General features: G+C 46.8%; 1 protein-coding gene across 1 annotated transcript; it reads left to right on the top strand.

Annotated features, from left to right (window-relative positions):
- The first annotated feature begins 260 nt into the window (after window positions 1–260).
- TMEM247 (transmembrane protein 247) lies at window positions 261–18,508 on the top strand. The gene is made up of 3 exons (XM_066623527.1): window positions 261–485; window positions 1,140–1,193; window positions 18,326–18,508. The coding sequence occupies exons 1-3, from the start codon at window positions 261–263 to the stop codon at window positions 18,506–18,508; spliced, it is 462 nt and encodes a 153-aa protein (XP_066479624.1).
- Window positions 18,509–24,624: the final 6,116 nt, after the last annotated feature.

The following is a 24,624-nucleotide window of genomic DNA, read 5'->3' on the forward strand; positions in this document are numbered from 1 at the left end:
TTTGACTATAGCAGGATAACTTCCTTTGTGCAATCCAGTCATTTTGTCTTGGTATGCTGAAGCCATTTGAAAAACAACATTTAAAAAAAAAAAAGATTTCCCAGACAGACCTTCCCTCTCAGAAATGCAAGTATGCATTTTCCCCCAATGTGTTTTAGGATGCCAGTGCAGATATTCCAGTGGCTGCAGCCATCCCCGCCATTGTGGCAGATGCTTTGGCTAATGGAGACCAGCGAATACCGTTAGAGACCAGGCGACAAATGGAAGCCATCAACAGCCCTCTGCAGCCAGAAGTGGTCACCCGAGAGGAGAAGAACGACCAAATCAAGGAGCAGGAGCAGAAGAGCACCAAGCCGGACTATGGAACCAACAGTGAACTGGAGAAGATACGGATAGATTTTGAGCTGACCGTGCTGAAGCGCCAGCATGAGGAGAATGAGAGGCAGCGGCAACACGAGGAAAAAATGGAGCGGATACGCCAGCAGGTGCCCTCCAGGACCACCGCCAGAGTGGAAGAAGAACAACTCGGTGCCAAATTGGATCCCATCACTGAAATTGAGTTGGAGAAAATGCGGATGGAGTTTGAGCTGGCCAAGTTGAAACACATCTCTGAGGAGAACGAAAGACAGAGGCAGCACGAGCAGAAGATGTGCGAGGACAAGGGGAAGCAGCGGCTGCATGAAGAAAAGATGGAACAAATGCACCAGCGGAGGGGACCTTTTCTGGCAGCCAGCCAGAAGGCCCCAGGTGACTCCATGGGTGATTTGTCTTCGGTGGCTGTTGCTGAGGCAGGGAAGGTAAGAATAGAGCTCCAACTGGCCATGCAAGTATATCTGCCAGAGCTGAATGAAAAAAAGCTGCCCTGTGAGCTGAGTGGGCAGCAGGAAACCCCAAAGCAAGAACAGCAAGTGGAGAATATCCAGGAGGCTGGAAAATTGCAGCCACTGCCAGTACAGAAGGAGAACGATGGGGTGACGGAGCACCTGGGCCTGCAGGTGCCCCGCATTGTGGTCAGCGGGGCAGAGCCAGAGTGGTCGAGCAGCAGGTTGGATTTGGCCATTGAGACTGAGCTGGAGAAGCGGCGGATGGAGTTTGAACTGACCAGACTGAAATTCGAGCACGATGAGAACGAACAGCAGCGTCAGCATGAGGAGAAGATGGAGCGGCTGCGTCAGCAGGCAGCCCTCAAAGAGGTAAAACAGGTTGCAGCAGCGTCAGAAGGAACGTGGGCCCCCCTTTGCCTAATGCCTTGTTGTGGATGCCCACACACTAAGTAAGGCAATTGGGGGAAGGTGCACTTTGTGCCCAGGAAAACGTCTGTCCTTCCTTGTGTTCTGTGAATGGGGGGCAGGAGTGTACCTGTTAGCCATGCCCCCAACACTGACATGCCAATTGACCCTTCTGGACAATCACATATGACAGTCACATATTCAACATGGCTTCTTCATGCAATTTGGAGCCCTGGCCAACCAGATAACCTCTCCACATATATAGCTTGGCCCCTTTCGGACAAACACAGAATGTGAGGCTATCAGGACCCAGGCCCTCGGCGCCAAGAGAACAGCTAGCAGGCACAACCCTGTTCATCTCTACCCATTCATTAAACACCAGGATGTGTTTTCTGAACAGGTCAAGGTAGAACATGAATATAATATCTCAATTGGCAATGTTTATTCACTTTTTCTTTTGGGCTTAACTTTACCTTTGGACCCAATCCTACCAAATTTCCAGTGGAGGTGCAGCTCCAAGGTAAGCAAAGAGGAAACCTGACCTGCTTCTCCAGAGATGAAGGTCAGTCTGGGAAGCCTGGGGGAGCCCCTCCACTCAGGAAGCCTTGGGGGGTCCTTACCTTGTGGAGTCTTCCATGACTGTCCACCACCACAGGATGCAACACACACACCCTTGGCACCAAAACATCCATGCTGGAAAGTTGGATAGGATGTGGCCTTCAACAACATTCATAGAAGTGCAGAGAGACTAGTTAAAAGTGGCTTGTGGTTCATGTGAGACAATGATTTTGGTCTCCCATCATGAAAGTATCTGAGTAAGGGCGCAGTCCTATTCTGCACTGGAACAGGCAAGCCAAGAGGCTTGCGCTGTATCCAGCGCAGGATAGGGACCAGAATCGGCTCAGCCAGAGGCAAGGGGAAACTTTTCCCCTTACCCCTGGGTAAGGTGCCCTGGCCCCTATGGGTCTACATGATGCTGCCAGACCAAAATTAGTCCAAAAGTTCCTTCACAGGCTCTATCTATACTGGACCTCTTTGTTGACAAAAGTGCTAAGATTTTTCTATTTTTTTCTTTTCTGAAAAAAAAGCCAGTAAGGAACTGAGCTATGCTTCGAGTTCCTTTACCAGTTGGGCCTGGATCCAGTATGGCTCTTTGTATTACATCAGATACATCAAAGCAAGTGGATGGTCTTGTTAACATTGCAAACAGGAGCTACAATTGGTGGTGTTCCACTTATGTCAGGGGTGTCCAAAGTTTTTGGCAGGAGGGCCACATCGTCTCTCTGACACTGTGTCGGGGGCCAGGAGGAAAAAGAATTAATTTACATTTAAAATTTGAATAAATTTACATAAATTTACATAAATGAATATATTAAAGATGAACTTATATGAATGAATGAAGGTCTTCCAATAGCTCAATGCCTATAAAAGGCCTTGCACAAAGCAAGGCTGGCCTTTCCTTTGCTTCCTGTGCTGCATCACAGACATGAAACAGCAAGCAGTGGAGGGAGCCCTCACCCCACAGGTCACGTGAGAGGTCAAACAGTCGCCCTCATGCTGAGAGCAGTTGTGTCAGGCCATTGCGGGCTCCAACAAATCTCCAGAGGGCCAGAGGCTCATTGGAGACTGGGGGCTCCCTAAGGGCTGCATTGAGAGACCTCGAGGGCCACAAGTGACCCCAGGGCTGGGGTTTGGGTGTTGCAAGGCTGAAAGAAAGCAACTCAAGAAGACTTGATACCCAGGAGTGAAATGCAATGGGTGCTCACGGGACTCTCATCTCAAAGCAAATGAGCACACTTACCAACAGTGATTTCAACTTTTACACTTTTTCAGCCTTTTTGTCTAAAAATCTAGACATCTGATTTGTTACAATTTGCATCAGAAATGGGCAAGAGGTGGGCAAATACCTAATAGGTTACAATTTACATAAAAGGTGGGAAATAGGTGGGATTTACTCTTAAAACATATAAAATTACAAAATTTCCAAAATCAGCAGAGAGCAGTATAACAAAAAATACTCAAAGACAGGTGTGGAGACTGACATGACTTCATAAGTGATAAGATGTTTCTTTGGCAGGACTTCAGGCCCATCTCATTAGTGCGGCCTGATACAGTTGCCTGATCTCCTGTTATCTTTTGCCTTTCACACCTGTTGCTTAACATAAACATTGTGGGGCTCAGTTTGCAAAGCCAAGGTTTTCTGTAACACAGCAAACAGCTTTTGGTTCCTTTTAGAGCAGCCTATGATTCTTTGCTTTTGTGACTACTGTGGCCTTTACATATGGGTCACAGTTTGGGGGCAAGGGCTACCGTGTGTTATGGGCACCCCTGACTTATGTTGTTGTAACTCCCATTCATGTGTAACTCCCATTCATAAGAGTTCAGCTCTCAACTGCTCACTGGGAGGCCATTGCAAGTTTTACCCTGTAATGATGATACTAAAGGAGATTTAACTCTTTCTCTGGTAACCATCTAATGCATTTCTTTTCCTTCTTTCACAGGTGGAATGAGGGATCCATGATGGCCCTTGGCTGCCTTCCTTTAATATGTTGGGTCATCAGTAGATGCACACAAAGTGCTTCTTCCTTATAGCCATGAACTTCTCCGTATTACCGATAGTCTATTATACTTTATTGTAATGCTCTCAAGTCTCTGTCTTGTGTTTTTCTTCATGAGGTGTGTATTACTATGCAGTCAATATTACTGCCTTATTGGATTCACACCTGAACAGCTCTGGTACGTTCCCAGCTCAAACATGACCTTCATGAGTTTAATGGGCGATTGCAATGGATGGGAGCTGGTGCTTAATGAGAGATTCATGTACCAGAAGACTGCTTCAGGAATAGTAAATGCTGTGCTACACACTAGAAATATTATCTAGCTTCATCTGTCAGGAGATGTCACAGTTGGAAGGCCAAGCTCTCCATTTATTTAGTGTTTTATTCTATTAATATCCCACCCCATACTAACAATGCTCAACAAGGACACTGCCAGGTTTTGTTGACAAAACAATTTTAAACATTTTGGTTGACAGAGGGCACAATCCTAACCAGGTCTACTCAGAAGTAAGTTCTATTTTGTTCAGTGGGGCTTACTCTCAGGAAAGTGTGGTTAGGATTGCAGCCTGTTCCCCAGAGATTAATTGCTCAGCAGATTCAGCAATCTGAATGAAAAAGTCATTCACTACTTCCAGAAGACCCCATGACTTGGGCTTTTCAAAGTCTGCAGGGAAAGAGGATTTCAGGGTTGAGAGGCAGCCCCAACTACATGGTGATGTTCCTGGGTTCTCTGAAGAGTCTTTATCCCTCTCCTTACCCCGAGGCCTACCTCCCTAGACAAGTCAAATTAGATGGGTGTTCAGCTACTCCAGCCTTGCCACTGGGAATAAATCCACCCCAACGTGTTCTAGTGGATCGCAAGCTGCCACCAACTATTGAGCTAAGGAGCAACTAGGATTCTTTTGCATTAAGAGGAAGAGATCTAACTAAGGCAGTGGCATCGCTAGGGGTTGCAGGCCACACTAGGTGACGCACATGGGAGTTATACCACTACTTGCCAAAATGTTTAAAATCTTGGTATTTTTGAATAATAACATCAAGTTATATATCAAACAATGTGTAATTTCCATGTTGAAATATCGCTATTCTATCAAAAGTGATAGCCAAAAAAACCAGCAAGGGCAGGGTGATGGTACATTTCCACTCCCACCACCTGGGGCACCACCTCCCATCACTGCATGGGAGGAGATTCATCATAGGGGTGGTGCTGACCTGACCTGGTGCTGACCTCCTGCACCAGGTGACACAAACCCTAGTGACTCCACTGAACTGAGGTGCCAACTCTGCCAGCTTCCAATCAGCCTCCACCCAAATCCCCAAGAGAAACAGTTTACCTTTTTCCAGTACTGTGGCTGTGAGGATCAAGGTTTAAAAAGGGGGATAAAATAAAATTAGTTGGAATCTCCCTCCCTCCCTTTCCCCAGATCTGTACACCATAGTTAATTAGCCGAAGAGTTAGGTTTATAATCTAACACAAGATAGAAGAGTCAAAGGGGGAAGAGGAGAAAAACATGTTGGTTCTAACTTCTAAACTTTATCTAACTGACCATCTCTGTGGCCGTCTCTCTACATGCCTTTGTCATCCTGACGATGCATAGTCAGTAAGGTTAAGAGGGTAAATTATCTTAAAGTTCATAATAGAAGATGGACATAGATGTGGTTCGCTAGAAATCCTAGGCCTATAAGAACCATTTCAAAAATGCTGAGTGATATCCAATTAGTTACCACAGTCCAAGCAATTCAGAGTAGGGGACTAGCCCTCTTATGAGTTATGGCACCATTGAATGATGGCCAGCATCTACACAGCCTGCAATCTTCTCACCAAGTGGAGTAGGGACAAAGCAGCACTCCTGGTCATCAGTGCGACCTGGAAATCTAGAGTCAATGATGAATTCAGGAGCGTTCCAAGGAGATTAACCAGGCTGCCAATTACATGTCTTGCTATAAGATTGATTTATTTTAGCAGCATCCAGTTAATAAAACTATTGGTTTTTCTGCAAAAAGACATAAACTCAACATTTCCATTCCTTGTCAGATTTTGCAGAAATTGCCACTCTGTGACAATCTCACGGCTGGTGCTGATCAGGCCCGGCCCATCCATAAGGCAATTGAAACTGCCTCACTGCTCCTCCTTATCCTGAATGGGAAAATGGGGGCAGAAAGGAAGAGGAAAGGTGGAGGGGAGGTTGTACTGAGCTACAACACTGGAGAGTGGGAGGAGCAAAGGTGAGCACCTCATTGGGTAAGCAGGGCGGCAACTGGCCTGCTGCATCAGGAGTCAGGAGGACTTGGGCCTGCCCTGGATCTGATTCACAACTCTAATTTCTGAGGAGCAACACGAGTGATTCCACGCGCAATCCTACACATGTCTGCTCAGGAGTAAATCCCACTGGTCCAATGGAGCCTTCCCTGTTCGTTGCTCTCCCACCTCATTCCCCTTCTGTTCTGGTTCTTTGCCAGTATTCAGCATTGGGCTTGGTGCTCCACCACTCTGCACATGTGGCAGCGCTCTGGGGCTCCCCTAGTCTCCGTGCATGCATTGGTGGGGCTCCCCGAGACTCATTTTAGGAATGTGAAGGGTTCCAGAGAATGAAAAGTTTAAGAACTGCTGGCATAGACTAATACAAGTCCTTTGGGCATTTGTAGTGGAAACACCTTCTCTCTTGAGGAGATAGGGTGTGATGTCAACAGTGATGCCTTGCCCAGACAGGTCCAGGAAGTGTGGGATTAAAGCCTAGGCTTTTAGCAGTGGGTGTGCAGTCACTAGAGGTACCAAGGTCTTCAGGAATAAAAGCAGCACCTGGAAGAGGGAGAGTTTTGTGGGTAGTAGAAGGAGGAGAGCTTGGAGGAAAGAAGGAGAAAAGAATGACTGACTGACTGACTGACTGGTGAACTAACGAACTGGTGGACTGACTCACAGACCGGCTAACAGACTCATTGACTGCCTGGCAAACTACTGGGTGGTAGAGAGCTGAGGGGGCACTGCTAAACCTAGAAGAGCTGCTGCCTTGAGAACTGGGAGGAGAGAACCTGAAGCCCAACAGGCAGGCTACTTACTGGTTACCTGCCCATTGGTGCCGGGTTTCAGCAGTAGTTTTGTCACTAGAGCTAGCCATGCTTGTGCCAGGGGGACTAATTAACTTAAAGGGGACATAGGTTCTGTAGACCAGGGTGTCCAAATCCTGGCCCGGGGGCCATTTGCAGCCCTTGGGGACTCCCCAATCTGGCCGCAGGGAGCACCCAGTCTCCAATGAGTCTCTGGCTCTCCATAGACTTGCTGGAGCCAGCACTGGCTTGACATGACTACTCTCAGCCCGAGGACTGTTTGACCTCTTGTGTGAACTGTGGGCTGAGGGATCCCTCCACTGTTTGCTGTTTCACATCTGTGAAGCAGCAGCAAAGGAAAGGACGGTGACTTTGTGCAAAGTCTTTTATAGGCCTGGAGCTATCGCAAGACCTTCATCCATTCATATAAGTTCCATCTCTAATATATTCATTTATATAAATTTATTCAAATATTAAATGTAAATTCTTTTTTCCCCAGACCCCAACACAGAGAGATGATGTGGCCCTCCTGCCAAAAAGTTTGGACACCAAAGGAATTTGGAAAGGGAATTTTGCAAATCAGCATTTTAATATTTTGCAGGCACATATTTGGTAGAATCCATGACTGCTAGTGGTGCTCTCCTCCTGAGCAATACCCAGAGCAACTGTGGAACACATTTTAATGTTCTTCATTATATTTTTTTAAAATATTCAAAAGGGCGATTGTTTATCGATAAATTTTTGCATATAGCCTTTAAAAATAATTTAAAATAAAAGACCACTATACCAGTGTGCAACACTGAGTCAACCTTTCCACGTTTCCCTGCCATTCAAGAACATTTCTTTCTTTAAGCGAGAAAAGCAGGGCATAGCTGGGCTAAATATACAAACACATATATTGACTAAAGCCCTGGCAAGAGGAAGAAAGGACAAAATTGTCCATGGCTCCGAAATAAAGCAATGCATTGTTAACTCTCAGCAGCTGGAGAAGTCCAGATAAATATGAAGTAACATGAGGTATTCAGTATGCCCTGGGCTGTGTCTCCTGACAAGGGGAACTTTTGTCTTCGTGACTGTCTGCAGTGAATGAAAAAGACAACAATTGCTTTCAAGCACAGACTGCACATAGCACATACAGCTGGTCACTTTGTGCCCACAGATCACAAAGATAATGAGAGGATACATGCCTGGGATAAGAAAGGAGAAGTCAGGGTCATTATTAGGAAATGTAGACCACTGTGGCCACCTCTTTCCAGTGAAAAGGAGGAAATGTATACAGTACAGAAGTGGATCTCAAATTTTTTAGCAGTAGAGCATTTTTTTGCATTTTTTGCATTTTTTAAAGTGCTGCTATTGGGACCCAACTAGCTTTATGAAACTTTTTAAAAAGGTGATCTAGAAAGAAATACAGGCGTGCCCCCGTATCTGTGGTGTTATGTTCCATTTCTCATAATTAGGCATCTCTAATGAATAGCCTCAAGGCCTGAGGAGCTTTAGTTATGTGACCCAGCCTTCCCCTGCTCCCACTACCTGTCACTGATGGACATGAAAAAACACACCAGAAGAAAAAGAGCTCAAACATTTCTCTCACTATATTTACATGAGCTTGCAAACTGCAGGAGCTCAGCTGTCTGCAGGGCAATTCACAGCTATTTGAAATTTGCAGAGTTTTCAAAAGCCTCTAGGCTGGAGGCAATTGGTTATCTGATCTTTCTACCACTCTATTTTTATTGGAAGCTCTGTGGGACCCACCAGAAACCGAGGATCACTACCAAGTGGATCCAGACCCACAGTTTGAGAAACGCCGCAGTACAGTATACCCGAGAGCAATCACGCAGATTGATGGAAGTAAAGAAGCACTCTTTCAAGGCACCAAACCGGAATCAAACAGAGAGACTTTGCTCCCCAAGATGCTTTGACTTCAGCTGCCTCCTAGCTTCTCTCTCTCTCTCTCTCTGCCTTTTCCAAACTGCCAACTGCTTTTTTCACAAGGGCACACAACTGTACTCTTCCCTCCTCAGTTGGAGCAATGTCACCTTCACAACACCCTAATAATGGATACCTCCTGCCAAAACAAAGAGCTTCCCTTGTCTATCTTCTGCATCCATCATTAGCTCCCACTGATGAAACATCAACCAGCCATTCTGGACCATTAACCAACAATCCGCCTACCAAAAGAATGGTTTGCCAGCAGTCATAACTGCACATTGGCTTGGTAGGCTTCTTTTCTGAAACTGTGAGTTTGAAAAATTTGGAACTTTTCAATAAGGAGACAAGTAAGGGAATCATTCAGGACAGAGAGTGGGCATGTAGGCTTGCATGGAAAGGAGAACATGACCGTAGACAGTGGTGTCACTAGGGGGATGTGGGCCGCACCGGGTGACACTTGGGGGGATGACGCGCACTGGGGAGATGATGCACTAACATTGCGGCATTAGGGGTTACTCTGTCTTGCCATACACTGTTGGATGCAGAATGTCTGGCAGAATGCAATGCAAAAAACGGAATTGAAATAGCTCCTTTCATTCAAAAGTTATGGCCAAAAAACCAGAAATAAAAAATGCATGGAGCCCTTTGGAAAGTTTCACATGTTTAGTCGCAAGTAGGCGTACTTGCCATAGTCCATTGGAAAAGGCAGGCTGAGAGGAATCCAACAACACCAGAATGGCCCTGATCCAATGAATGCAGCCCCCAAAAACACAAAAGGGAGAAGGAGGTCCCTGCTTCCCTCCTAGCGGCATCTATTGAGCCCTATGGAAACCGAAGCAGCCTCACGATCACATTTACTCATGAGTAGGCAGACGTGCCTTGACTGGTGGTCAGGCCAGGCAAAGGGGAATGTGAGGACACCAGAATGGTCCCAGTCCGATGGAGCTGCAGTGCAACAAATGCTCCAGAAGGCAGCCTCCCCCCCACTAAAAAGGACAAAGAAAAGAGGCTTGAACTGGTAAGGGGAAAGTTTTCTATTTTGCACTTGCAAAGCCAGGTGGGTCTTTGTATTGATATGTCTTAAATAGAAGAACTTTAAACTGGGCACTGGGAAGGCTGAAAATCTCACTGATTCTTTTTGGGGGGTTGTTACTGCAGGCAGACTACAGCATAAGCTCCACTGACTGCTATGGGACTTACTTCTGAGTAAACATGCATAGGCTCGAGCTCACAGGCTGCAATTCTACCCACACTTTCCTGAGAGTAAGCCCCATTGACCACTAGGGGACTTACTTCTGAGTAGACATGCATAGGATTGGGCTCACAGTCTGCAATCCTACCCACACTTTCCTGAGAGTAAGCCCCATTGACCACAATAGGACTTACTTCAGAGTAGATTCACTTGGTGGAACAGGACTGGCTCCCCTTTATTTAATTATTTCTTTTATTTTAATTTGCTTGATGATGTCACTTCTGGCCATGACATCACTTCCAATGGGTCCTGGACAGATTGTCATTCTAAAAAGTGGGTCCCAGCACTAAAAGTTTGAGAACTGTTGCAATAAGGTGTTAGTAAGTTGACATGGGGGTGTGTGTGTGAGAGAGAGACTCTACAAGTCTTCAAAATCACTAAAATCAGAATTTGGAGGAATAATACCATCAAGTTATATATCAATCAATGCGTAATTTAATGCAGAATGCAATGAAACAACCCACACTGAAATATCTGTGTTCTATCAAAACGTACAGCCAAAAAACCAGTGGGGGCAGGGCGATGGTACATCGCCACACCCACCACCTGGGGCATTGCCCCACACACTGCATGGGGTGTCCCACACCAAGTGATGCAAATCCTAGTGACGCCACTGACCATAAAGTTGTGGAAGAAGGGGAGAGGTCTGTAGTACTGGTCTTAGCCTTGGAGCACTGCTTCTGATCCAGGCAGACATGCCCATTTAGCAATTCCACACCCATCTGTGGCCCTGCCCTTTCTTTAAAGAAACAAACAAATCTTATATAAAAAGTAAAAGCGCCTCTGAGTACACAGAGAGTACCCTTCCCTCACCATTGAGCAAGCTCAGCCTCTTCCTAGAAAGTAAGAATTAGAAACAGGACAGAGTTTAGAAAATAAGCTTTGCCTGGTTCTGGCTTATGGAAACTATTCCCATACCACTGCTTAATTTTACATCCATACCTGACCATGTGTGCCCATTTTTATCACTGTCATTATAAGCCCCAAGGGTACTGCATGTGGTCTTCTGCATGAATATGGGAGGTTTTTGCAGACGCAGAACCCACATTCATGGACCAATCTATATAAACATGACAACAGTTCTCAGAGGACTGGAAAAATATTTTCTTCCATAACCCTTCTGTCATTTTCCCGCTGTTCAGAGTTGCTTTATAAAGAGTCAGGAGCAAATCCAATCTGCCAACAATTCTCCAGAGTTCCAGACAGAACATTTTTTCCAGGTCTGGTTCTACAGTTTAACTTGAGGAGCCAGAGACTAAAGACCTCTGTACTCTTTTTTTTAAAAAATTTCATTTTAATCCAGCCCTTCTCCAAGGAGCTGAGGGCAGCTTGCTTGACTCCCAGTCCCTGCATCAATATGGAAAGTTGCTATAGACTGGTTGTGGTTGGGCTTCCAAGACCTAGTAAAAAGCAACACCTACTTCCTCTAGCCCAGTAATTTTCAACCTTTTTCATCTCACAGCACACTGACAAGGCACTAAAATTGTCAAGGCACACCCTCAGTTTTTTGTTTTTTTTCATTGACAAGACACACCATGCTGCTGGTAGGCAGCTCAGGGCCCAATCCTAACCAACTTTCCAGCACCAGTGCAACCACAATACAGCCTTGAGGTAAGGGAACACATGTTCTCATACCTTGAGGAGGCCTCTGTGACTGCCTCCCCACCATAGGATGCTGTGCACGCCCCATTGGCACAGCTGCACCGGCTTTAGAAAATTGCATAGGATTGGGCCCTCAGTTGCCCTACTAATAAATGACACTCCCCAAAGTCCTGTGGCACACCAGTACATCACCGCACAGTGGTTGAAAATTGCTGCTCTAGCCTAAGAAGAGAGGGAGAGGCCACTGATTGGGGAAGTCATAGAAAACCTTCACTAAGGGAAAACTTTGGTTTGGTAAGCAGAGTCCATTTGAGGCTGTGAGCAATCTTGGAACACTCTCTTCATTTGACCCTCACAACAACCCTGTGAGATGGGTTACAGGAAGAGTAATCCATCTCACAGGGGTGTCTGGCCCAGGGACACACTCTGAGTTTCATGGCTAAGTGAGGACTGGAATCCAGGTCTCCCTGGTCTTAATTCAACCCTGTATTCACTATAAAATAAGACCACTAACATCATATTGTCACTGTACAAAACACTGGTGAGGCCATATTGAGAATGCTGAGTCCAGTTCAAGTTGCTATACCACAAGAAGGATATTATGAAACTGGAGAAGGAGCAAAAGATGTCAACCAAAGATGAGGCCAACCTTATGAGGAAAGGCTACAATGTTTGTGTCTTTTTAACTTGGGGGGAAAAAAGCCGATTAAGTGGGGGACGTGACTGACACTTATAAAACTATGTATGTTGTGGAGAAAATGGAGAAATAGAAACAGTTTTTCCCCTCTCTCACAATACTAGAACCAGGGACCATCCAATGTAACTAGTTGGTGGGAGACCTAAGATGTATGAAAGGAGATGCTTCTTGACACCATGCAAAATTAGTCTGTGGAATTGATTGTCACATGATGTGATGATAGGCATTAGCTTGGATGACTTTAAAAGGAGACTGGACAAAGTCATGGAGGCCAGGTCCATTAACGGCTACAACTAGAGCTATGTGCTACCTCTAGATTTAGCAGCAATATGCCCCTGTATATCAGTTGCAAGGTACTAATGGCAACTGGTTCTCTCCTGCTTCTGGCCTTCCCAGAGGCAGCTGGTGGGCCACAGTGGGGAAAACATAAGGCTAGATGAACCTTTGGCCTGAACCAGCAGGGCTTTTCTTATGTTCTTATGACTGTCTCCTTGTATGCAAATCAGGTGCTCTACTACTGAGCTACTAGCCTTGTTGTAGCAACTGGTCATCTATGATGTCACAATGTTGAATCTATTACATCAATCTGACAGTTGGCTTGGCTGTTTATAGGGATCTGACAGTTGACTTGGCTGTTTACGCAATAGAGGGAGCTTGTGCCTCTGTCAGTTATTCTACAGGACCACAGATTTAGAAGTGCATTATGAGAAAGTGAGGGGTTGGGGAAACAAAGAGCTGCCTTGTGTGTGGTGTCCTGCCTCATTTCTGCTTTGAGTCTAAATTTCCCATGGTAAGAATCCTTTATTAAGTATACTTGCTGTCCCACTCAAGGAGCTCAGAGCAGCTTACGTGGTCTCTCATCCAGTCACCTGTACTGGCACTAAGAGCCCAGTCCTATGGTGCCCAGTGCCGGCAATGTGAGGTGTCATGAAAGTGCTGTAAAGCACTTTCCTGCCAGTGGTATGAGCATACCGCTGGCACTGAGCCTCAACTCCAGCAGAACCCAGCACTGGAGCGGCCAGGGGTAAGTATCGCCACCAGTTGGTAGCAAGGCTTTTTGGGGTTGGGGAGAAGCGGAGAGAGGACAGAACTTGGCAGAGGGAGGGCAGGGAGGATCAAGCCTGGGAGGGGGTGGCAAAGATGGCAGAGTCTGCCGCTGAATCCTATGCTCCCTCCCTGGCTAGGAAGCCCTACATGGGCTTCCTCGGTTCTGTGCACACTCAATAGCAGGCACAGCAGTGTTACCCAGTATAAGGAAACAAATGTCCCCTTACCCCAAAGAGACTCCTACAGCTACCTTGGCGCCATTTCAGCGCTGCTGTTCCTTTGGGTGCTGAGGCACCATAGGATTGGGCTGTCCGTCACTTAGCAATTGCAGTAAGTTAACAGCATCCAGTGCCCTTCAGACCACATTTTTATGTTCCTAATTTTTCTCCAGGGTGGGGGGAAAACACAGTAGAATGTTTTGCATTAGTTTTGCTTTACAACATGCAGCCTCTCTAGACCGATCCAGGGGCAGTACCCCAGCCAATCAAATTATGAACTTAATGAACCCAAACCCCTCATTTCAAAAGTGTCAAAGCGTGAAAACATAACCTCTCTTAAATCAGAGAAGTCACAGTGAATTCTTCCTCTGTGGTAGAGCCTGACTTCCTGCCAATTTAGAAATCTGCATGACAGATGTATATGTATATGTGAATCAAATTCTGGTTAGCGATCAGTTTTGTCCCTCCCCTGTGCTTCAGAAGAAATATCTAAAGGTATCTAAAAATACCTAAATATCGAAAGGTTAATAGCCCAATACTATTGGGCTTCTCTGCTGCCAGAACTAGTTCATGGCACATTTTTCCTCAAGGTTCATCATCATCAAATGTGAATGGTGGGCGTAGAAAGGGAAAGCAGGTCTCCACAACCTGTGCCACAAAACTCAAGAGAAGCCCAATAGATATGTTGGCCCACTCTCTGAGGAGTTCAATATACCTTCTGCTTTGACTGTCTGCCTGGCACTGCAAAACAGAATGATTGTCTAGCAGCTGGCAGGAGCAAGTTTGGTGGGCTGCATTTAGCATGAAGGATCACAAATTCAGTAGGCATGAGTACCAGGCAATGCCAATGAGATTATAGGGTGAGAATCCAGAATCTCATGTGCTGGCACACTCTTTGCCTGGTTGGCAACCTTCAGTCTCGAAAGACTATGGTATAAGCCTACAGCACCCGGTATTCCCAGGCGGTCTCCCATCCAAGTACTAACCAGGCCTGACCCTGCTTAGCTTCCGAGATCAGACAAGAGTCACCTTAATTCTTCTGTCAGTTCTTATGCCTGGAGTGGATTTCCGATCAATTGATAGGAAAGTGGAGCCATTTGCTTTGCATCGCACTTCTGATTTCATGTTGCAGAAGAGATGTATTGGCCTAGTTCAAGTGTGTGTAGGGCTAGGGCGCTCTGAGCTTGTGTGCTCTCTCCTCACCTCATGTACCCAGCTGCAAAGAAAGAACCCTTGTGAGTTAAACCTCCGCTACTGAATTTAGATTAGACAAGGAGCTGTGATTAGACAAGGAAGCTGTGAGCTTCCTCTGTCCCTCTTACAGACAGTTGCCCTAGAAACAGAGTTGGAGAACCTGGAAGAGTTTTCAACTGCTGTGCTCCTGCAGTACACTTGTGGGCCTTCTACGGCACACCAAAGTGCTGTGGCATGCTGGTTGAAAATCGCTGTTTAAGAATAACTCTAATACTGACTATTTACAAACACCCCCCCCCCCCCCCCCGTTTTCATTTAAAACTAAGCAGGATGTTAAGGGATCATCCCCGGGACTGCAGGTAATTTGCAGGCTGGATAGTATCAGGCCCTGAAGCCTTGGCCTGACTGCGCACAGCATCATGGGAAGAGATGATGCAACATCTGGTGATGCATACCAGGTGACAGTCACCAGGTATGTCATCCCATGTGCCATCAGAGTGACTAAGCACTTTCTAGTTCACTCTGATTGGCTGTGGCAAGTATATACTCCAGCCAGGGCAAGCTGGGTTGTGGGAGATGCAGAGTGGAGTTTGTGCCGAAGGCTACGTCAGTGTGATCCGTGAACTGTGTGCTATCTGGACTGTTGCTGTATATATTGTACATAGTAAAGAGACGTTTGGTGGAGGACTTCTGCCGTGTGTCGTCTTTGTTCCCAGGAGTGCCTACGCTCTGTCCTTGAGAGATAGGTGGAGAGTGCAGCCGGACAGCTGCTTGCTACGGAAACTATACCCCCATCGTAACAGTATCGTTTGTATGATGTTTACTCACAACAGTATAAATATCCCCACCTACGTCTTTTGCTAGGAGGACAACCCCGAAAACGCCTCATCTGCTGCTGACAATGTGACAACGTCAGCCCTTGATGATCTAACAGAGCCACCTTGCACTCCGAATGATGCCACAGACCCACTCGAGAGAGAGGATGAAGCACACCTGAGGACAAAGCCACGGGATGGTCTTCATCCCAGCCTGGCTGCAGCAGAGGGTGAGATGATCGATGGCTGGGTTCAAATCGAGCAGCCAAACGACAAACAGGGATGTGCCCTGGCAAAGCAGCTAGAGAAGATGCGCCTTGATATGGCACTAACCATGACCAGATTCCGATATGAAGACAAGGAGAAGCAGCGGCAGCATGAAGAGAAGATGGAGGAGATGCGCCTGCAGAACCAGTCAGCACAAGTAGGTGCTGGGAAGTGGAGACAGGAAATTATGGAAAGGAAAAGATCAGAGCTAGGGGCTGAAATATGATACCAGTGTATTCCTTTATAAAAACCATTTCTATCTTAATGGCTCAGCTCTATGGTGATGCCCCCAAAGTGGCTACCAACTTCTTTAAAAAACACAAATCTTAAAAGAATTATAAAAACCCAAAGAAACGGGGGAACGAGCAGTACACTAGCAACAACAACAATTTTATACAATTCTTTGTTACGTATAAACACAGAGAACTGTCATTTATTCAACCCATGGTTAAGTACAACAAATGAGGATCAAACCCTAGTTCCTCAAGTGTGTACATAATTGGACATGGTGGCTTATTACCAACCAAAAACATGCTTTCAATCATAGAAAGTGGGGAGCCCAAGACTCACATCTGGGTTTATGTTATATCTAAACTGGGCCACTATGGCTTGACACAATGGGAAAATGTGGGTTGTTTTGGTTTGCAACAGCTTTCAACTTACTCCCCTTGCACTCAGGAAATAGAGAAGGGGAGACGAATCTCATGAGAACCAGGTCATCAGGAGGATCCCAATTCACCATTTGAATATCTAAGGGCACAATCCAGACACGCCATAAGGCACGTTTGTGCCTGCTCAAGAGGAAGCTGGGCTGGCGCTCTGAGAAGCGCCGGCCTGCGGAGGCTGACATAAGCCTCTGCACCGGCTTCCTCTCGGACACTTTTGTTGTCCCAGCTGGGCCAATGCAAGGACAAAAGGTAGGCAGGGGGGAGGCGAGGACGAGGTAGGAGGGAGGCATTACTGGGCGGAGGGAGGGCGGGTGGGCAGTGGGCGGCCCCAGGGATGGGTGGCGGGGCTGGGATCCGGCAGTTATGCCGGATCCCAACCCCCGTTCCTGGGGAGAACAGAAAGGCTTCAAGTGGTGGTGCAAGTCCAAGGAGACCCATAGGGGCCAACAGCCCTTACCTGGAGGTAAGGGGAAATGTTTCTCCTTACCTCTGGCTAAGCTGCTTATGGCCACTATCCTGCGCTGGATACAGCACAAGCCTCCTGGCTTGCCTGTTCCAGCACAAGATAGGATTGTACCCTAAGTTGCTGCTTGACTGGCAAGCCAACCTGGCAAGCAAAAGCAAATTTGTCCAATGCCTTTCACAAATGAACAGTTCTGTCCAACAAAACCTTCCTAAGGAGAGCTGTAGAGGCTGAGATAATCCCTGCATCAGTTCATAGGGCAGCTACCAGCTGCTTAATATAATTAAAAATTTCCAAATGTGACTAATAGAAAAATGACTCCACTGGCGTTGGGAACTGTGTTTGAAAATGAATAATCAAATAGAGAGATGTCCTGAACTTGGAAAAAATGGAAGGACATTCATGGTCTTGCAACGCTCTCTGGAAAAGTCATCCACAATGCTAGAAAGAGAGGATATACACTCTTTTTCAAGAGAAATTAAGCTTGATATGATACAGGAATCATTGCCTGGGGTGTCCATACTCACCCTACCATCGTCTCTGAGTCAAACTAAACAGAATATGCCAATGTATTTAATATTCTTCCTGTAACTGCTATCCGGAGAGGAAGAATGACACAGGTGCTTAACCCTCTAACAGTAAATCTATTTTTTTCTGCTAAAAATCAAGGTTGAATGGTGTGTTATTTTATGATTTGCAAATGCAAGCTTTTTAAAAATGTTAAATAGCAGCCGGAGTGTGGAGGGCCACAGAAGCAGGAGAGGGTGCATTAACTGCCTCTGCCAACATCATGTTCCCAGGCTGTATCAGGACCTCCCCCTGCTGCTCTTTCAAAGCAAAATCTCTCCTTGGCACCAACAGGATTTGTTTTTCAATGGCAAAAAGCAGCTGAAGGAGGGAAGAGAATCTAATTCTGGACCATGGGGGAGAGGAAGTAAAAACCCCTCCCCTCCCTGCAGCATTCCCAATCCAGCAGCTATTTAACATACAGCAACTTTAAAAATACAAGCATCTGCTTTAAGTACTGTTTGGCTTCAGATCAAACATGTGCCCAGCATTTTTCCTTGCAGAGGGCAAGATAGAGGATAACGGGACAAGGTTAAGCTCCCCACTCTTCTTCCACTCCTAGGGACCAGAAGAATGTTATGTGTATCTGTGTCAACTGTTTAGTTTGAGCACAAAAGTGAAGTATTTTGCTTCTGGAATATAATGTGGAAATAAACAATTGCTGTTTGCAAAGATTCATGGGAACAGTCTTTGTTGTGTGAGCCTTTGGGGACCCTTCATGTGTGCAACATGATTGTAACCTCTTGTTATTTCCCCCTTCCTCTTTCTCCACAGTCACCCGGGGGAGGCCATCACCTCCTCTTACCTCAGGACCAGTTCACCTTGTTCCTGTACTGCTTCATCTTCATACACATCATCTACATAGCTAGAGAGCTGATGTTCTTTTTCATTAAGAAGCATGAGATGTTTGCTATTGGGGCCATTCTCTTGTGTGCCATTAAGACATTCTGGAAGTAGGGTCTTGGGCATGCCACAAAGCCCTGAGGTGGCTGGACCCAGTACCGGAATCCAGGAGCAGAGCACTTCTTCGACTTTACTGAATGCAACCCTCCTCTTCATTGCTCTCCCTACTTGCAGCAAAGAATGTGAAACCTAACCACCTCTACAGCAATTCAGCTAATCCTACCCCCCACCCCCACAAACAAACAAACCTGTAGAACACAAGAAAGTGCATGCTGAGCACATTGATGTACACTTCACTGAGCTTGAATAAATTATTTCAATAACAAAATTATATATTTTTTTCTGATTGCTGGATTTGGTTAGCATCCTCCTTCTAGGAGATAGATACTCTACAAAGAGGACAGCCACTATTTTCTGTTAGTGAACTTCCTGCTTTATATGTAGCACCTGACCAGTGTAAGAGCACAATCCTCTGTCAACTCAGAAGTAAGCCCCAGTGAGTTCAATGGGGCTTAGTCCCAAGTAAGGGCCCAATCCTATCCAACTTTCCAATGCTGGTGCAGTTGTGCCAGTGGGGTGTGCACTGCATCCTGTGGTGGAGGGGCAGTTATTGGGGCCTTCTCCAGGTATGGGAACATATGTTCCCTTACCATGGGTCTGCATTGTGGCTACACCAGAGCTGAAAAGTTGGATAGGATTGGGCTGTCAGTGTGCAGAAAATTGTAGCCCAAATTTAACAAGTGAAGCTTTTCCCAGGGCAGAGATAAAGCAATACAAAAAGCCTCACTTGTTTAGTTTCTGAACACAAGTATACCTCCCAGAGGCTTCAAGAAGTTATATCATTATAAGCATGGAAACATTCCTTTCCAAAAAAGCTCCAAATGGAAGCAAATTTAAGAAAAGCTCTGCTGGAGTAGACCAAATCCAGCATCTTTTTTTCCCACAGTAACCCACCAGATGCTAACAGGAAGCCCACAACAGTCCTCCCTTAGTTGCCCTCTACATCTGGTATTCAGACGTACATTCCCCCTTAATATGGACCCCTTTAGCTATCAGTCAATCTCCTTCGAAAACCATCTAAGTCAGTGACAACCACCTATGGTCACATCCTATGGCAGCAAATACCTACCCTGCCCTTCATCCAGAGAGCTCAGTGTGGTCTTCTCTACAACCCTGTGAAATGTGTTACATTAAGAGACAGTGGCTGACCAATGTCATCCAGGAAGACTTGAGACTAATTGGGGGATTGGAATTTAGGTCTCCCCAATTCTAATCCAACACTCTAACCATGACACCAGACTGATGTTCATTGATGCATTTGGAAGTACCTCCTCTTGCCTGTCCTAGATCTACTGCCACTGTATTTCATTCGACAGCCCAATGTTTGAGTATTATGAGAAAGGAAGAAAAGCTTCTAGCTATCCATGTAACTGTATCACAGCCCAGTCTTAAATTGTGCTGGTGCAGCAGGGCCACAGGGCCTGTACTGTATCTAGCACACTCAAGAGCAGGTTGGAGGTTTCCTTGGGGTAAGGGGATATATTTAACACCCCAGCCTGCCCAGTGGGGCTACTTGGATCTGTACCAGCTATTCAGCTAGTTTGGATTGGGCTGCACACCTCTTTTGTAAATCTCTGTAAACATATATTGACCAGATGCAAAAGAGAACCAGGCTCCTGGATTTTTTGTAGCTGAAATTTGACGGTGCAGGTTGGCAGATAGGGAGGAGAAAAGTTGTACTTGTAGGGATATTTTCTCCTCTGTTCCATGCTAAAGGAAGTGAAAATCCATCCCTCCTTTGAATCTGATAACCCTAAGCAAATACGTGGACAGATTAAGCACAGCAAGGGCTCTTCTTATCCAGGCTTAGAAGAAAATGTTCACAAAACATCTCATTTCCTGTGGCTGCAAAATACTTGTTCTAATCCTCCTCTTGGGGAGCAGCCAGCAGCTGGACAGCTGGACAGGCGGGCAATATAAGAAAATGGCAAGTAACTTAACCAGGGAAGTCACAAAGGACCAATACAAACATCCAGTGTAGCAGATACAAACTTATTATGGAAGCAATGAAAACATTGGACAACATGTTCTCCATTCCCACAAACCAAGAGTAAAAACGGAACAGCATGCAGTCACCAGATTATTAATTTTGCATTCTGTACTGCCCCCACCTTGAATGCCAAAGCATCCAACCTACAGCTCTAATGCCAAATCCATTATTAATCCAATGCCATTGCATCTCGTGGCTCATTCCACTTGTTTGACATTCCAGCGGCATTGGCATCTATGAGAGCCTTCCTCCCAGGACAGATAGCCAGGGTGGGTGATCTGGATTTGGATGGGGGGGGGGGTTAAATCCTCTCCTCTCGCTGTCACTCTGATCCAGATCAGAGTCTCACACTGCTGTTACTTACATTAAAATACACACACACAGGCCTCACCTGTGCACTACACATATATTGTCTCGTTTGGCCCCTAGATTGGGGAAACCAAGTTTTACAGCCATTCAGCTACAAAACTCATTAGGTGACTATTTCTCAGTCATAGCACAGGGTGGTTGTGTGATTAAAAGGGAAAGAGGAAGATCCTGGTCATCACATTGAGTTTCTTAGAGGAAGGGTGGGTAATAAATAACAACAAAATTGCTTGGTTGGATTTGACCAAAGTGCATAGCTAGTCTGGCACTTAGTTTACAAGAAAGACCGGCCAGATGCCTCTGGGGAGTTTGCAAGGAGGGCATGAAGCACTGACCATCTCTTGTTGTTTGGTTCTAGCAACTAGTACTCAAAGGTAGTGTGTACTTCTTTTGTACATGGAGGTTTTATTTAGGTATCTTTGACTAGTAAAATGGCTTAGCATTTGAATAGTGTTTGTTCTGAGTGAGCAAAGGACTTCACACAGATGAACATGATGTCATTCTTATAAAAACCCTGAGCATTATTATCCCCATACTGAAGATGATGGATGATGATAATAAAGCAAAGTTATTAGAGGCAAAGTTCAAACCAGGGAAGTCCTGATCCTGAGCTCAGTCTCTTAGCTACAATTTTCAGACAGGTCTATCCCCCAGCAATTTATCTCAATCTTTTTTATTTTTTATTTAAAGGGCCATCTAAATTGAGTGGATATAACCACATGTGGGAGTGAATTCCATAAGTTAATTATGCTTTCCATTGTTCTAAAATTGTATTGATTATAAGGAAGCACTAAGAGCTTTCTCTTTTTCCTATGCTCTTCCAGGGGATCTATTCTCTCATCTGTACAAAACCAGAAGTGTGCCAGAAACTGCAACAAGACTTTATTTTTCTAAAGCTATCCCCAGAACTGCATCCCTACCAACATTCTGAAGGTCCAAAAATGGAGATGGGCCCTGAAACTCAAGGCTTACTTGGTAAAGTGCCCCCCACTGAACTCAGCAGACTTTCTTCTGAGTAAACTTGCATAAATCAGGCATCCTGCTCCAACTTTGACTTTGACACTTTTGACTTTGACAACTTTGACACTGAAATTTCTAGGGAAATTTCTAGGGAAAGATGCCTGCTGATCCACAGCCACCAATGCTAGGAGACGGAGGGTACAAGACTATGCAGGTCTACTCAGAAGCAAGTCCTATTGTGTTCAGTGGGGCTTACTCTCAGGAGTGTGTGGATAGCATTGCAGCTTCCTAGGCAAACTGATGGCCCAAGCCTATCCAATTTCCCAGTGCTGGTGCTGCTGTGCAAAAGGGGTACACACTGCTTCCTGTGTTGGAGAGACAGTCACAGAGGCCTCCTCAAAGCATGGGAACATTTGTTCCCTTGCCTTGGGGTTGCATTGTGGCTGCACCAGTGCTGGAAAGTTGGATAGGCTTGGGTCCTAAGGCTGCAATCCTATCCACACTTACTTGGGAGTAAGCCCCACTGACTACTTTGGAGTAGACATGCTCTAGACATGGAGTAGACATGCCCCAAGTAGACATTGGGCTCTAAGGGTTCTTTCTGACTTGCCTGGCTTTCCACTTTTCTGCAGAAATGGGACAAAGGGGTTCTGATTTTCATCTGCGAAATGTAAGAGGGCAGACCGTGTTCCGTTGCTCCTCTTTGCAGGGGCTTTTGCCAAGCTGCAGGGCAGGTGGAAATTCAACAGGTGCCATTTTCCTCCATGCACAGGGTGACCAGATCCAGCGGAGGGCAGAGTGCCCTTTACCTTTAACCACTGTATAGAAGAGGGAATGCAGGCAGGTGCAGCTCCACAGGGAAGGGCTTAAAAAGGTGCAGCTGCCCAAATTCTATACCGTGGATAAGGTCTAGACGGCAGTGTAGCTGGTCGCCTTGTCTGCGCAGAAAGGGGGGCGAGCTGCACCTGTTGACTCTCTGCCTGCCCGCCCGCCCCGGTGCTTGCTGGCGAGCCCGGCCCGCGGTGTGCTGCAGTACATCATCTGGCAGCTCAAAATAGCAGGCAGGCGGAGGCGCGCGTGTTTCCCCCCGGCTAGGCGCACAATGCGGGAGAGCCTGGGCGACGTGCCGCGGCCTGCGCCTCGCTCGGGACGTGCAGCCTCCGCCTTCCGCTTCCTGAGGCTCCGCTCGCTCTGGCGGCTCGTACGTGAGCCCAGGCAGCCGGCCGGCCGCGCAGGCGGGGCTGCTGGGCGGACATCCTTCCCGCTGGGGCCCGGCCAGAGGCGCCCCCCTCCCGTCGGGGCTGGAGGCTTCTCCTGGTGCGCGCGCTGCGCCCCACGCCTGGAGGCATTTCCTTCCCCAGCACCAAGCGGGGCTTGTGGCGCTGCGCTGCCTCCTCGCGGCGGGGCTCCCGCCCAAGCCCAGCCTCCCCCAGCAGCGGCAGCAGTGCCTGCCTGGGGCTGGGCTAGGAGGCACGTGCATGCCCAGGATGCCGGGTTAGGACAGACAAAAGAAAATATTTCTTTACTCAGCGTGTGGTCGGTCTGTGGAACTCCTTGCCACAGGATGTGGTGCTGGCGTTTAGCCTAGACGCCTTTAAAAGGGGATTGGACAAGTTTCTGGAGGAAAAATCCATTACGGGTTACAAGCCATGATGTGTATGCGCAACCTCCTGATTTTAGAAATGGGCTATGTCAGAATGCCAGATGCAAGGGAGGGCGCCAGAATGAGGTCTCTTGTTATCTGGTGTGCTCCCTGGGGCATTTGGTGGGCCGCTGTGAGATACAGGAAGCTGGACTAGATGGGCCTATGGCCTGATCCAGTGGGGCTGTTCTTATCTTACCCTTAACCACTCCATAGAAGAGGGAATGTTGGCAGGTGCAGCTTTTGAAACCCTTCCACTTGAGGTGCACCTGCCAAAGTATCCTATACGATGGATAAAGGTAGAGGCACTCTGCCCTCCATTGGATCTGGTCACCCTGTGAGTGCCAGGCTCAGGATTCCCCTCCAGTTGCCAAGTGGCCACCAGACAATATACAGACGGGGGGGGGGGGCTGAAGAGGGAGGGGCCTTCCTAGATGATGCCTTGCCTAGATGCCTTTAAGAGGGGATTGGACAAATTTCTGGAGGAAAAGTTTGTCACGGGTTACAAGTCATGGTAGGTATGTGCAGGGTAGAGGTAGGCTGCCTCTGATTGCCAGATGCAGGGGAGGGCACCAGGACATTTGTGTTGGCTAGTGTGTTCCCCAAAGCATTTGGTGGGCCACTGTGAGATACAAGAAGCTGGACTAGATGGGCCTTTGGCCTGATCCAGCCCTTATGTTCTTAAGGGTGCTCGCTCTGGGAGGAAACCTGCAGCCCAGCCCCCCCCCCACATCTGCAGCCGCTGGACTGGGAAGAAAAAAAAAAGTGCAAATGCCTGGACAGCTGCAGTCAGTGGCGATAATAGTGAGCTGAAGGGTAGAATAAGGCAGATTCATGTGCCACTGTGTGCCTTGGACAGAACAAGTGGGATGTGCAGAACTGGACAGGTGAAGCTCTTCATGATAAGGAGTTAAACCAACAAACTGCTACTAGTTTGTTTTTCAACCAGTGGTACTTGTATCCAGTGGTACTTGAAGTGGTGTCATGTGGTACTTGTGGGATTCCCCCACCTGGCAGCAAAACCAGCAATGCGGCACGGCAAGCAACAGTAGGAGGCTCAATTCAGCAGGCAGAGCTCCAATGTGCACTTTTCATGTGCTCAGAAAAACCCTCCTGTCTGCCCTGAGCCTCTTACCGACATTTGTAGCATTG

Source organism: Tiliqua scincoides, chromosome 1 (assembly GCF_035046505.1).
Source record: "Tiliqua scincoides isolate rTilSci1 chromosome 1, rTilSci1.hap2, whole genome shotgun sequence".
Lineage (NCBI taxonomy): Eukaryota > Metazoa > Chordata > Lepidosauria > Squamata > Scincidae > Tiliqua > Tiliqua scincoides.

Coding starts and splice junctions, on each gene's coding strand:
- TMEM247 (XM_066623527.1), top strand. CDS start 261: ATGGAAGCCATCAACAGCCCTCTGCAGCCAGAAGTGGTCACCCGAGAG. Junction 486..1,139: donor TGGAGCGGATACGCCAGCAG/GTGCCCTCCAGG, acceptor AACGAACAGCAG/CGTCAGCATGAGGAGAAGAT. Junction 1,194..18,325: donor AGCAGGCAGCCCTCAAAGAG/GTAAAACAGGTT, acceptor CTTTCTCCACAG/TCACCCGGGGGAGGCCATCA.